This window comes from Centruroides vittatus, unplaced genomic scaffold (assembly GCF_030686945.1).
Source record: "Centruroides vittatus isolate TY-2023 unplaced genomic scaffold, ASM3068694v2 scaffold_1047, whole genome shotgun sequence".
In the NCBI taxonomy this organism is placed as follows: Eukaryota; Metazoa; Arthropoda; class Arachnida; order Scorpiones; family Buthidae; genus Centruroides; species Centruroides vittatus.
In genome coordinates, this window is record NW_027122669.1 from 851,896 (window position 1) to 867,993 (window position 16,098).

At 35.6% G+C, this 16,098-nt stretch overlaps 1 protein-coding gene across 1 annotated transcript; it reads left to right on the forward strand.

The window, feature by feature from the left end:
• The first annotated feature begins 1,818 nt into the window (after positions 1-1,818).
• LOC136986478 (calmodulin-like) lies at positions 1,819-16,086 on the forward strand. The gene is made up of 5 exons (XM_067284016.1): positions 1,819-1,955; positions 10,654-10,687; positions 13,032-13,175; positions 14,845-15,087; positions 15,652-16,086. Exons 1-5 carry the CDS (start codon positions 1,953-1,955, stop codon positions 15,681-15,683), a joined length of 456 nt encoding a protein of 151 aa, XP_067140117.1. The 5' UTR covers positions 1,819-1,952; the 3' UTR covers positions 15,684-16,086.
• Positions 16,087-16,098: the final 12 nt, after the last annotated feature.

The following is a 16,098-nucleotide window of genomic DNA, read 5'->3' on the forward strand; positions in this document are numbered from 1 at the left end:
GTGGCCACCTCCGAATAACGTCCATTTTTCACGTTTTCGTCAGCGGCCGTTGTTTAGAGGTTTGGTCCGATTAGGCCTTCAAGACCTAATCAGGAAACTACTGTATAAACTACTGCCCACCACACCCTTGAAGTGCTCTTGCAGTGCTTTCAGAGCACTGCAAGAGCAATGCTACAAACATGAGGACGAGTCAAGCTTACATTGTTGTATCCTACTTTCTCTTTGGCTATCTTAAGTTGATCTTAAATTTGAGGGGATCTTTAAGGGCCTTGAAGATCGGCTTAAGGGCCACAATATACATCTATTTGGATCTGGGTTCAACACCCTTCGAAAACTATAAAAATACTTAAATAAAATCAATAAAACACGTTTATACTACTTTCGTATAATGCTTTTTACACAAAGTACTAAATTTTGTGGGCTATTTCAGGAGGTTCAGCCTAAATGGCATCCCATTTAAGTTTTAGACCCATGTTTCTTCTGTATCTGGTCTTCTAAGAAATTTTTCTTATTCATATATATATATATCTCAAGGTTCCCCCGAACAAAAACAATAAATTTAACCACATTTATTATAATAGTCTTTTAGTCATCTTTTGAGCAAAAATTACCTTTAATTTTCTAAAAATATCACCTGTAATTAAAAAAACTGAATACTTTCGAATTAAATTGAAGAACAGGATTATTTAGAATGAAAGAAATAAAGACAGGATCATTTGGAATGAAATAAAGGACAGGATCATTTAGGATGAAAGAAAGAAGGGCAGGATCATTTAGGATGAAAAAAGGACAGGATCATTTAGGATGAAAGAAAGAAGGGCAGGATCATTTAGGATGAAATAAAGGACAGGATCATTTAGGATGAAAGAAAGAAGGGCAGGATCATTTAGGATGAAATAAAGGACAGGATCATTTAGGATGAAAGAAAGAAGGGCAGGATCATTTAGGATGAAATAAAGGACAGGATCATTTAGGATGAAAGAAAGAAGGGCAGGATCATTTAGGATGAAATAAAGGACAGGATCATTTAGGATGAAAGAAAGAAGGGCAGGATCATTTAGGATGAAATAAAGGACAGGATCATTTAGGATGAAAGAAAGACGGACGGGATCATTTAGGATGAAAGAAAGAAGAGCAGGATCATTTAGGATGAAAGAAAGAAGGGCAGGATCATTTAGGATGAAAGAAAGAAGAGCAGGATCATTTAGGATGAAAGAAAGAAGGCAGGATCATTTAGGATGAAAGAAAGAAGAGCAGGATCATTTAGGATGAAAGAAAGAAGAGCAGGATCATTTAGGATGAAAGAAAGAAGGGCGGAATCATTTAGGATGAAAGAAAGAAGGACGGGATCATTTAGGATGAAAGAAAGAAGGGCAGGATCATTTAGGATGAAATAAAGGACAGGATCATTTAGGATGAAAGAAAGAAGGGCAGGATCATTTAGGATGAAATAAAGGACAGGATCATTTAGGATGAAATAAAGGACAGGATCATTTAGGATGAAAGAAAGAAGGGCAGGATCATTTAGGATGAAATAAAGGACAGGCTCATTTAGGATGAAAGAAAGAAGGGCAGGATCATTTAGGATGAAATAAAGGACAGGATCATTTAGGATGAAAAGATCATAAACAACAGAAAGACAGGATCATTTAGAACAAAAAACAAAAGAAGGACAGGGTAAAGGTCACCTACAATAAGAAGAAGAGGGAAGACGGAATCAATCAGTACGCAAAACAGGACGATCGGAGCCACAAGGCTCCAAGCAACCAAATGACTTCGTCCGCCAGGCGTCGCCACCGCAAACTGCCGGCTAGTATCGTAATTGGAGTGAGTGTCGCCGAAGTCGACTTCACCCCCGCCGTCGACTGAATTGTTTTCCAATGTGTTTCCCTTCCTGGCAACCCCATCGTTAGTTTGTTTCGCTCCCGATTCAACTTACTCCAACAGCAAACATGGTGAGTTGTCCATTTCCTATATTCCACACTCAACACTCAACCACTTTCACCCCTTTCATCCGACTTTCCTCGATTTTTCTCCCTTTTCTCATCTGTTGCGCTCTCGAATTTCTTCATTCCAAACCGATTTAACCACTTAAATCGATAGAATAATTAATGTTTAAGAAACGCAACTCCGTTAGATCTCTGCGTAACGTTAATTTCCGCACTTCTGGAGGAAAAGAAACAAAAAAGAAATTTCGATTTTTTTACCAAGAAAACTCGAATCGGGTTCCTCAAAGAGTTTTCGAAGTTTTCTCCGCCATTCGATTGATTTTTTACACGCGAAAACTCGAACAATTTCTCATTTACTTGGCCTTCTCCTGTGTCGAGTCGATAACTTTTCCTTGTATTGACTGATCGACAAACTGTTAACTTGTTACATTTTGTTTACGTAAAGCGACTCGCAGTCGCCTGCACTTTGATTTTTCGTGGGTTCTGACGTAAATGGCCACGGAATAATTTCGTTTTTATGGTCTTCTTCCCTACAAAAACATGCGTGTGGGCAGTTATATAATTTAGAAGTTAGTTCTATTGACTTTTTCCGAACTCGGTGTTTGACCAAGTGCCGTTAAATCGTCGGTCACGCCAATTTCCATCGTGGCGTTACCTGGTTTAACGTAACTTTTTACAGGTTATACGATGGTTGTACGTCGAGTGCGGGTTAAATTAATGGTGAGAACATTCATTGATAGCGATAAAGAATAAGTTTATTCTCACACACTCCACGAGACAGGAGAGTGGGTGCGTTATTTGTTGTATAGAGTAGATCATTGTATGTAGGATAGTGTGGAGCACTGTAGTATTACCTATATAGGATAGTGTGCTAGAGTTTACCAATATACGAGTGTATTATTTGGATGGTATACAGGCTACTTTGGTGTATTATTTGCATTATATTACCTCTATACACTAGCGTGATTTAGTATTGTTGGATGGTAGTATGTGCCCCTGTACGAGCCTATAGACTAGTATGATGTATTATTTAGATTTTATGCGTGCCTCTACAGACTAATGTAATTATTCGGTGTGTGTCTATAGTGTTGGATCGTGTGGAGAGCATCCAAATATGTGCCCATCCCATTATTGTGGTGCAATCGTAGCGTGGAGCACCATCCTACAGTGATCTAATACTTTTCTGGCATTACTTGTTGATTTAAAGTATGGCAATAAATAAAGTTTTATCATCCGTACGATGCGATGCGTCATTGAGTGCAATACGACAAAGTTCGCAGAGAGTTTGTCTCCTTCGTTTGCCTTGAACTATTTTGGTGATGGATGGGGGTGGAAGGCGATGGACCAAAATAGATTTTAGAGGTAACGGAATCGCCGCTTTTCTACAAAAAATACAACATTTAAAAACATCAAATGAAATGACGTAAGATTTCGTTGAAGAAAGCTCCGACATCATCCAACTCTATTCTTGTATGAGCCTTAAGTTCGAGGAATGAAATCGTTTACTTTAAATAAATAAATAAAAATCAATTACTTGGAAAATATTTTCAGATTAGAAGAAAGTTTAAGAGTTTCTCTTTATCTAAGAAAGCAAATTTTAGTAAATTTTCTGTAAATATTTTGAGTAAAACGTCCTGAAAAATTAGAAAGTGGGATGCATCATCGAGAAAATACTGTTTATAAAAATGATATCCCGACAATACCCGATAATTCCTAATGAATATCCTGTCATACTGATAAATGGAAAACTGTATAATGCAAGCTGTCATGATTCAGGTGAATATCAGAATGAATATCATTATCTCGATATCCATCAAGACACTAGGATATCAGTATTATCGGAATATTCTGTTTATAAAAAGAATCGCGGTATCCTTCAAGACAGGATATCAGAATCCATTAGTGTTCCTGATAAATATCAGCAATTTATCAAGAATACTAAACATATCTTAACGTCGTGGTAGATATCAGGATCATGGTGTATTTATTAGAAAGTATCAGGGTATCAGAACTTTGTATTTATAAAATATAATTTGTATAGAAAATTGTGTAATCCTTATGTTCATTAGGAGATTAAGGACTTTCATCAGGATAACAAGATCATTATCACGAATATCAAGAAGAAAGCAAGATATCGAGCCTTCTGTTAGAACCTGTATTTATTAAAACTATTTTGATGATAATTATATATTTACTTGCTAATTTTTACACAGTTTTTAACGCAAAAATGTCGAATCATTCAATAAATTTGCTGATCAATACATCTCGACTTAACGAGCACCTGTAAACAGCGGCCATTTGCAAATAAAAATGGACGCCGTTTATAGAGATTTAGACTATACATTCGTGGAAATCTACGCAAACAAAAATAACCCGCAAACAGTGGCCACCTGCGAATAACGTCCATTTTTCACGTTTTCGTCAGCGGCCGTTGTTTAGAGGTTTGGTCCGATTAGGCCTTCAAGACCTAATCAGGAAACTACTGTATAAACTACTGCCCACCATACCCTTGAAGTGCTCTTGCAGTGCTTTCAGAGCACTGCAAGAGCAATGCTACAAACATGAGGACGAGTCAAGCTTACATTGTTGTATCCTACTTTCTCTTTGGCTATCTTAACCAAAAATTTAACAGTGAAAGTTATTAATTTTGTTTTTGTAGAAGAACTACTTTCATTTGCCTCACATCCTACTTCAGTGTAGAGTGGGCAGACTGGTAGGCAACTTGCCTGTAAGATAACACTCCACTGTGCCCTTTCTCTGATACATCAGAAAATGCATCGTGGGTTTGCAAGTGGAGTTTTCCGGATTTTCTTCACGTTAGTAACACCTAAATAGGGGCCAGTTTTCCGTAGAAAGTCCACCCGGGAGGCACCTCCTTTCGGCAAGTACAGCTGGAATCCCAAGTCGTGTCAAACAAGTTTCCGGATGCGATTCATTTATTTGATTCTTGGCCTTCCACGTGATCTGGAGTCTGAATCCATTGGGACTTTGGATCCAAGTATTTCCTGTGGCATTCTACTTACGTGTCCAAGCCACCTCTCAATGAGAAACTAAAGAAAACATTAAATTACCGTTGACCCTCGGAGTAATGGCAAAAACGTTGTATCCGAAGAGGTCATGGTCAACTTTATATGAGGCTTTTGATAAGAGACACACGGGGAACCACACTACACTTTTCACCCCGATTAAAGGGAATGAGATCGGGAGTAAGCACTACAATAGAGAGGCAGGAGTGATAAGATATGTAAACACGGAAGAAACAGCATTTTAAGACGGAATGGGGCAAACAGAGGGGTGAGGAACAACTGATGTTGTGGGCATTCCGCGCAATCTATCATTCTTAATAAAATCATCTTACAGCACAATCGAAAAGCATTCATCAAATCTGCAAAGACTCAGACTGTGTAACCGAAACACGTGAAATTTAATCGACAGGCAGAACAGTAAAGCAAACAGAACTCTTTTATTATATTCAAGTTGTCAGTCCACAATAATTACTTTGAAGTAGGTTCGTATCATGCGCTTCATCGTATCTTCCATCAAGGTCAATTGATGATACATGCTACTCGCTTAGAAAATAGGACGATCGATACAGATCGTTCGTTTGTTTATAAAATTCATCGAAGTATAAGGGTCAAACTATGTATTTTTCCACTTTCTGTATTATTAGCGTTCCATTTTCAATACATTTTTTAAAAAAATGTAGTGAATTAAATCGAATATCGATCCGGAAAGGTACACGAAAATCCCATTGAACTACACGTTTGCGGGGTCAAAATGGCGGCATTCGTGCTAATTTTTTGCATGTATTTCGATTGTATGACTCGTGTGCCACTCTAACTATCCTTATAGGATAAAATGAAAGTTGTAGGTCTATAAATAGTAGAGACATAAACAAACTAGATCATAATTACTTGCCCAAATCATCTGTTTAAAGTGAAGTTATCAAGTTTCAGATGGAGTGAATATCCTCGTATTTAAAAATTGGCGTGGTCCTAACGTTTAATAATTAGTTTTAAAGTTTAAAATGAATATTTTAGTAAATTTAAAACAGAATTTTATATTCTTTTATTACTTTTTAAAAGAGTTTTGCCCTTCTTACTGCGCTTAGAAATTGGTTTCTGCCAATTTGTTTTCTAAATATGGCTCGATACTTCACGTAAACCTGATTTTATACTCTTTGTATGAAAATTAATTCTAAGTACGATTAAAATAATAATTAAAATGTATGGTTTTTTTTTAATATTTACATAATTTAAAATTGAGATCGTAAGGTTGAATGTTTCCATATTGACGGAATAAGGCACGCAACACATCGAGGTAGTGGTACTGTACCTCTCTGGGTGCAGTGGAGCGTTATAGCTTTGCAAATTTGAATTAGGGATCAGTGTTGACTTCGAGCATTTTTAAGAGGGGAATATTTTCTTAAAAGATTGGTTTTGGGCCTGCCGTTGGTGGGTCCTCCAGACAATTTCCCTTTTTTGCTCGTAGGATAACGCGCCTCTGTCCGAGTGGACTTTCTACGGGGAATTGGCCCCTCTATTTAGGAGCCAGACACCAGACGAAGAATTTACTCAATATATGGTGTATAAGTATGTCAAAGTATACTTATCAGTACGAAATTCTGTGGCATCACTTCACCATTATGATTTTTCGAAACGCAGCAAACCCCCGCTTTACGACCGCGATTATACAATCTACCGCTTTATAACCGGTATAATTTGTCTGTTATAACTGTATAAAGTTCTCTATCTTTATTTTCCATTTAGTTATTGTATTTTCCAATAACGTACGTAACTTCAATTTATGACATCGAGTTTGTGGAAAATGGCGGCTCGCTTTACGACGGTTTACGAAAGATCTTAAAACGGAGATAGATTAATAAAGAATTATGTTTAATTATTTTAACTCGGAGACTGTATTCTATATTTTAATTTTTAGAAATATAGAAAAATTATTTTAATTATTTTATCGGATTAACGGTCGTCGTAAAGCGAGCCATCATTTCCCATTAGTTTAGCGTCATAAATTGAGATTACGTTCTCGGAAATACTCCTTCAATACGGCATTTTGTGCATTAATATAGTCGAATCTCCGAGCAACGGCCACTGACAGGATCGGAAATTGTGGCCGTTGTTTACAGGTGGCCTTTATTCCAGGTTGCATCGGTTATAAATGCTTTCAGCCAAGTCATTCCCCGTTTATCCATAATAAGGACTAGTGTTAGATTTGTTGTGTCCCAACCTATAACGTAACAGGCCGTAATTATAGAAAGAAAATGAGGAAGAATTCTTAATTCCTCATTTTGAGATGAGTAATTATGGAAAGACGATGAGGAAAAACTTTAATTCTTCATCTTGAGAAACTTAAGAAGAGAAATGAGGAAGAGGATGAGTGTTTTTCCCTGGAAATGAGGATAATAATTATGAATTTCTATTCTATATGCTATTTTTGTGAGTTTATAAAGCAAAATAATGCTTGCATAATTGTTATATTTATAGCATATTTTATTGCCAATAAATAATCATATTTTGACACCATTTTGGCAATGTCTTTGCACATGTAAGCTGTTTGTTAAATAATTTATTTTTATTAAAAGTAGCTTTTTTTCTTTTTTTTTTCTTAAATTGTATATTAAATATTATTGTATTAATATAAAATATTCATGCAAATACTGTCTCAAATTCAAGGATCCTTAATTATCTTATCGGCTTCTGTAAATTGTTATGAAGATGAAACACTTCATCTTCCTATCTTATCATATGGCATGTGACAAGTTATTGATGATATTCTTCAGTTTTCTTCCATAAACTGTAAGAGAAAGTTAGATATAACTGGATACATCTCCTTATATCTTAAAAATAAAAAAAAATGGTGATGCTTCCTGTTATACTTAGGAAAGGTAATGAGAGCTCCTGTTATATTTAGATGGGGTGATGATACTTCTCATTATAACTTGAAGGAAGTGATGATATCATTACACAATAGATAATGATACTTACACCTTAGAGAGGTGACACTCAGAGGTAGATTTATGTTTAAGCTGTAGCTTAGGGTCTCATTCCATTCTCAGAGATAGTTTACATTGCCCATTATTATTTAGTGTAGGAGGAAGGATCTCTTGTATTCTGCACATTGCAAACATAGAAACAATGCAATGTTCCTCTATGCTCTTCTGTACATAAAGTAGCATTCATGACTTACTAATGAAGATGCAGATATAAAATAACAACATTCAAGCTAAAATACTTTAAAAATATTGATTTTAATTCAGAAAAATGGAGTGTAATCACTGAATTTCTCTCTTCCACTTCTACAAGTGGCATTGAGTGTTGTTTATGTCTTTGTTTTACAAGAGAGATATGGTTTAGTTTGGTTGTTAGGAAATTTATGTTTATTTTAAGAATGATTCACTTAGTTTTATTTTTCATTTGTAGAAAAACAAATATTTTCCCTACAAAGAGTCTTATTGTAAACAGAGTTATCCATTTTCTGGTGTTAAAAATAATTATGATCAATTGTAAATTATCTTGGTTTTTTCAACATATTGTTGAGCAAAGTCTGTATAAATTCACAGCATTAAAGGTGAGTAAATTACTCGATTTAAATTTATAGTATGGAAGCTGTGATGTAGTTTCATGTAAATATACATTAAGAAGCTTCTTGTCTGTATTACTAATTTTACAAAAAAGTAGTAACCAGAACCAGTGAATTAATCTTATTATACTCGTAGCGAAGTGTCTTCGGCTGTATTTCTATGTTCGTAGCATTGCACTTATATTATGCTACGTTGTTTGTATTGAATGTTTTCTCTTTGTTTATAAGGTGACGTAACACGAAGACTATTTGCCAAGGAGGGTGCCTTCCGAAAGGATTTTGTCGTGGGAAACTGGCCATTATTTAGGCGACAAAGATCCTTGGCAACGTTCCTGGCCAACTAAGCTGGGATCAATTACCATTGTTCAGTGGTGTCAGCCACTCATTGATGGGCTCTTAACTGGAGGTAACCGAGTGGATAATACCGTAGAACACTGGTAGTCGATCGCGGGTTCGAACCTCGCTAACTTACCTGGGGTTTTCTGAGTTTTCTTCATGTATAAATAGGTGCCAGTTTCCCATAGGAAGTCTTTCCGGGAGCATTCTCCTCTTGGCAGATTGCCCATAGGTTGCGTTGTCTTATTCCAATCAATCCAATACAATGTAATCAGCCTAACTATAGAAGCATAGGATCAATCAATGTATACAAATCAAGATTACCCACATAGAAATACACAAAAATCAAATATACAAGATACAAATACGTGCATTGCACAATTGTATGAGAACTATAAGTCGATCTATTGAAAGAACCGGTAATTATAAAGCCGAGAGTGCTTCTGTCTTTCGTTAATCTTGTAATTTGAAAATTGCAGCCCATTAATTATAGACTCTTTAATATACAGAAAGGTTTCATAAAGCTACAAACCTCTTAGAATTTCAGGCTCCCGAAAGCCTTATTTTACGATGGAGAAAGCCTGTAGATCCTTATCTACGGACTTCCTTCAAATTCAAGGGTGTATCTAAACTACTTAAGTATGGGCTAAATATTATTAATTTAATTAATTTCTTATGGAATTATTCGTATTTTTTGAATAAAATCGCTTGAAAATACGCTTTATCAATTCTCGAAAACCCCGTTTTAACGTAAGCTTCTCTTCTCGGGAATTGAAATCAATGAACTCTAGTGACAAGTGATGTGAATAACTGCCAAGAATTAATCCAACTTCCCAAAATAATATTACTCTTTTTCTTTAAAAAAGAAAAAAAAAGAAAAGAAAAATGCACGATTATCATTCTTCTGAAGCTTAAAACATGGATTTTTTCATACAAAATAAAGAAATTGCATATAGTTTTAACTCAAATTTCTACACTTTACGAATGAAATTGGGCAGTTAATTGCAATTATCGAGCCAAATTTAGTAGATTTTTTGCCACTAGAAACAGTACGGAAGTCGAAATTCAAGAATAGTAGCAAACAATTTCATGCAAATTCAAAGAATTTCTATATATAATGTAATTATGAGGCCATTCACCCCTATGTGAGGAATTTATCACTCCTCCTCCACAAGAGTACTGATAATATCTTTTAAGATTTGTCTGTTATATCTATAGAGATCCTTCTGTTTTGTATTTCTATATATTAATAAAAATACAAAAATTCTATCAACATTTCCTGTCGTGTAGTTCAGAAAAAAACACAGAAAATACAAAAAAACAATTATCTGTCAACAGCTTCTGATTTGTATTTTCTTTATCAAATTTTATTTGTATTGTCATTCTAAAGTACAAATAAGTTCTGTCAATGGCTTCTGTTGTGTTTGTATACCAGAAAAATACAGAAAACACAAAAAGTTCACATACGAAAGACCCTATTCTCCCAGTTTTTCTAATTTTTAACTGTTTTCTTTTTTTGGACTTTACGCCCCGTGGGAACTGACAGGGCCTTTTTTCGGGCCTTCGTGGGTCATTAGGATTAAAGATTTTTTCAACTTAGACCCCCCTTCTATGTTATTTAAGTGTTAAAACTATTGAATTTTAAATTACAGTAAAACCTGTCTAAACCGGAATTGACAGATTTCCGTTTTGAGGAGGTTTTACTGTATAATTTTTAATATTATTAAGCAACGAAATTCTTAAAAAATTCATTATTTTTTTCTTTATACAGACGGAATACGGTTTGACAGAAGAACAAGTCGCTGGTAAGTAAGCTTTCAAATGTAGTAGAAAAATAAAAAAAAATGGAGGAGGAACATCGTAAGTTCTTGGCTTCGGTCAATAGCAGCGAAACAGATGGCCGAGATTGTTCTAATAACGCTTTTTACTGTCTCTTCTTCTAACCCAGGAAATGGTAAATTTAGCCCAAATGTAATAACCATCAAGAACTGGCATGCTGACAGTTGCCAATCGAGCGAAACGCGATATTTCCTAGAATATGCTCTGTACTTGCAATGCTTTGCAACTCCCCGAAAATTCTTTTATCTATCAAAATGGAAAGATTTTCTTGTTAATTACGTTGTAGGAAGCCAAAAAATTACGTTTCTTTGCCATAAAAAAATCAGTAATTGATTACTTATTTGGATTGCCATCTTGGATCCTCCGCGGGTTCCGTTTTTGACAGGTTTTACTGTATTATACTACTATTAGGGACTCGCTCTTTAAGTTACGTAACGCGGATGTGGGTGGTTGGTTACGCAGGTTATCGTTACGATGCGAGGAGGTGGGGTGTTTACAAAAACGTTACGGGCCTCAAACACAACGGTTCGCTTTTGTTTCCGGTGTGTTGCATAGTGAACCGTACTGAACCGGGTTACGTGGAGTTTTCCGGTTTTCTTCAAGTATCTAACACTTAAACAAGTGTCCTATCCACCACCGTTGTGGGCCTAGCCGAACCATAATGTGCTTGCCAGAAGACCCTCTAAGTGACCACAGGGTAGAGAGGTTTATAAAGATGGTCTTTAAAGAAACCTAAACGAGTGCCAAGTTTTCTATATCATGTGTCTAACACCTAAATAGTAGTAGTCCCATAAAAAGTTCTTTCTGGAGGCAGATTGCCCTCGTGTTTTGTTGCCTTATTCCATCAAAATCAAATCATTTCTGTCAGTGGCGTAGCTAGGGGGGTGCGGTAGGTGCGGTCCTCACCGGGCCCCTGGAAAGCGGTAGGTTCACGAGGGCTCCAAAATCACAAGAAAAAAGACCCGAAAAATTTTTCGGGGGCCACAAATCTGGTTCCTCACCGGGCCCGGAGAACCGTAGCTACGCCACTGATTTCTGTCGAGGAGGCATCAAGAATTTTGACTCGGTATTCACGGAGAAGTAAAGAAGTGACATTAAACTTAAGTAATGTTATTTGTCTCATTTGCATACATTCGGCTCCACTCCGAGTAACGTTAATATTTTAAATTTAGACGATTTATCGATAAAGCACAAAAATATTGATCATTCTCTAGTGACGTTCTGAAGAGACTGGATTGTTAAATATAGTAACACAGTAACACAACAGATGTAAATATATATTTTTTATAAATTAGTTTTTTAAAGCGGTAAGTTATTTAGGCTAATTATAAAATATCATTACATATTGCAGGTCCTTTCGTCCAAAAACTGTGTCTAAAATTAATCTAGTTATGTTATTTTCGTGAAGGGGATAAAAAAGCGAGACGAGAAACTGAAATAGGGTAATTGGACTCTTACATGTTGTTTCTTTGAAAGGAATTCTGAGTTTTTTTTCCTTCTAAACTCTGTTTAAAGTGTTTAAAACTTATCGAAATCTTATTTTATACACAAAATATCTAATTTTCGTGCGTTAAAATGTATGTGGAATAAGTTACCGTACATATGAATGACTCGGAGCACGGACAAGACATAAATATGAAATCCACTCTCCTTCGAAAACCATAGAAATATTAAATAAAACCAATAGAACAAACAAGAACAGATTTCTTTTATTGCTTACCGAAGAAAAACACTAATTTTTATCACTCTCGTATGCATAAAGTCCTAAATTTTGGGACCCCTTTGCAAATCCGAATATACACTTGTGGGCTTTATCATGAGACTCTTTCCTCTCATCAAACAATAATGAATTACGTTTAACTGCGTGAGAGCGTAAGCTGCAACCATGTAGCAAGAGGCTTTGAGGTACAGCTTAGGGCCTCTTTGTTATGAGGTTGCAGGTTAGAGCCTCTGGCCATTAAACTCCCCAAACACTAGCTTATTTCTGAGAGTCGAGCCAAATGGCCTTCATGGCTCTCTAATTACCCTAGTTCTTCAATGGCTGAATCTTTCAAATCCAGTCATTGAAGCACTTTAGTATAGAAGATTCAATCATTATAGCACTAATATTAAAGATTAAGCCATTAAATTTGCTTTAATACGGGTCATTAAACCATACTTCAGTAGAATATAATGGTAATCTAAAGCTATTCATAGTTACCATTCCTCCAACTCCAAAGTTATCGGTTTTATAAAAGCATCTTGAACGTAATCTTTACATTGCAATTCGTTAATTAAACAAAGAATTTATTTATTTGTTTATTTTTACAGAATTCAAAGAGGCATTTATGTTGTTCGATAAGGATTCTGATGGAATGATAACTGCTGCAGAATTAGGAGTTGTCATGAGATCTTTGGGGCAAAGACCAACTGAAATGGAACTAAGGAACATGGTGCATATTGTCGATCAAGATGGTAAATTTCTCGTTTTTCCCCCCTTTAAAACACTGATTTTTCTAACAAAATATAAAGGATTGAGTTATATTTAATACTGTAATTTATTAACGATTCAACCTTCATTATACAGTTAAGAATTTAAAACTTTAAAACCATGTCTCAAACCCTTAAACTGCAGCCTAAAGTCTTGAAATCTTATATTTTGAAATATAATTTACATTACATTTATAGTGTGAACATTATTTACATATATTCCTTTAAAATACACCCGACAGCCCGATAGTGGGTCTAGATAGCCACGATGGACTTGAAAATAAGGCTCTCTTAGTGCCCTTATGATGGAAAGTAAAAAAAAGAATGACTAATCTTCATATTTTAAGATTTAACTGATTAGTCTTCTTCAAATGTATGTGTTTCTTAAAGCTATTTATAATATCTTAATTGTCATGATAGTAAATATGGAAGTAGATGTTGAATTCTTTAAAATTCTGACACGAAAATTGAAGTGGTTGTTTTTACGTCCCACTTCAAAATTTTTCAATATTTTTCTCTCTCGTCAATTGACTAATTTGGTAAAAATTTAGATCGACACTAAAAGAAATCATTCTTTGGCATAACTTATACAGGGTGTCCGAAAACTTATGCCCATCAGTAGCCAAGTGGATAAAACCAATGAAGTAGTTGGTAGTGGGTTAGTGCCTCGCCAATGGGCTGATCACATGGAGTTTCATGCTAGTAACATCTAAATAGGGGCCAGTTTTTCACAAAAATCCTCCTGAGAGGTATTCCCCTTGGCAGATCCTTCACGTGTCACGTTGCTGTAACCAAAATAAACCGAATCGAAAAGTTACAGCAAATGCTGGAAATGACCCCCAAAATCTGGAAGAGTGATATCCAGAGACCTAGCAGGCGAGATTTCATGAGATATTGTGTGATTGGCAAAGAGGTTTTCCAAAAATTAGTCTAAAAACCAGAACATTTGCGAGCAATCAGTGATGCCATCTACTGCAAAGTGGAAACATGGGACACACAACTTACAACACCAATGTATGACTATATTTTTTTATATGGCACCGCGACACGAGGGCGATCTACAGAGGGCCTCTCAACGGATTGCTTTAGAAAGTCCTCCCGGGAGGACTTAAGGGAAATTGGCCCCATTTAGGTATTACTAACACAAAGAAAACCCAGAAAACTCAGAGCGGCCAGCCTGTTGGCTAGATGCAAACCCACAACATCTATTGGGCTAATAAACCCATCTATTGGGTTTTATTTCCAATTGATGGTTTGGTTTTATTAGCCCATAAATGGGCTAATAAAACCAACCCATCTATTGGGCTAATAGGGCTACCCTAAGGTGCCAGCCCACGCCACTTCACAAAGTTTTTTATTATATATTTATTGTTTAAGGCATCCTTCTGTCGATCTAAAATACCCAGGATCGAATCTTGAAGGAATTGTTCAGGAATCTTAACGGGATTTTTTTGGACTCTATCTTTCACCACTCGGCTGCCACATTTGGACCTGCCAAACCCACAATGGGTATGATTAAAAGGTCGTCTTAGTGCCGATAGGATAAATGGCTTGATGTGTGGCTAGCTATTGTACTAGCCACAATTATGCTCATTGCAGGTATTATTACGCCTACGGTTTGGTAAATATTGCAATTTTATTTATTTTCTTGCAGGTAACGGAACTATAGAATTTGACGAATTTTTATATATGATGTCTAAAAAAATGAAAGATACCGACAGCGAAGAAGAACTAAAAGAAGCTTTTAGTGTTTTTGATAAAAATGGGGACGGTTTCATCAGTGCAACGGAATTAAGACACGTAATGACAAACTTGGGGGAGAAACTAACAGATGAAGAAGTAGAAGACATGATCAAAGAAGCTGACTTAGATGGAGACGGTCTTGTTAATTACGATGGTAAACAAAGGTTTTCAAAATTTAATTTCTTTATTTTATCATTCTAAAAACTAATCTTATCATTTCAATATCCTACAGTGTGTCCCATAAGCAATACACCATAACAAAATAGGTGTTCAGATGCAGTGCCGGATTAACCAATAGCAATAATTTTAAGTGACATTATTTCAGTTTTCTTTAGAAACAATTTATTTAAATGGTGTTCCAATTTAAATTTTGTCTAGGGCCCGTTAGAAGCTTAATCCAGCACTGTTCAGATGGCATGTTCAATGTGATTGCCATCTTGTTGCACACACAAATTCAGACCAGTGATCAAATAATTTCACACGTTTCAATTTGTTACCGGTTACAACTGACGTGCACTTGCAGACACTAAAGGTGCAAGAAGGCAAAAGTTTGCCTATGGTGCATGAATTACGGATTATGACCTGACATGCAATTGCAGACAGTACCGATTCGGAGGCAAAAACCTGGTTTGCCTATTTTCATATGGTGCGCGAATTATGGAACATCCTGTAGAACCAATGATAGAACCTAATTTAAACGTTACTTCCTCTGTTTCAGAATTTGTTACCATTCTGACGTCAGCCAAATGAGATGAAATGAGATGAAATTTCCTTCCTTTATTTGTATATGGTGTACACTCAGGACCAGAGTTTGTACAAGTATCGTCCATTTTGTTATATTGAAACAGTAGAGTTCCAATTAACTTAGCGAAGAATGGATTAAGAGAAACATCGTTCATCAATTGAAACAACTTTTTTAATCATTTACATTGGTTTATGATTAAAATACTACTAGACAAAAAGTGAAACAGTAACATAAAAACAAAAAATATTAAGTTTTGAATGTATTTTACATTCTACGCCGGTATCATTATTGTGTATTTCAGTTGATATGATTGAAAATATATATATGAGGAGCTGTCGAGAACAGGTTTGTAGATTTTTGTAGATATATATCTTTGATAGAATGAAATAAAAAATATTTCTTAAGTAATGTTATAAAATG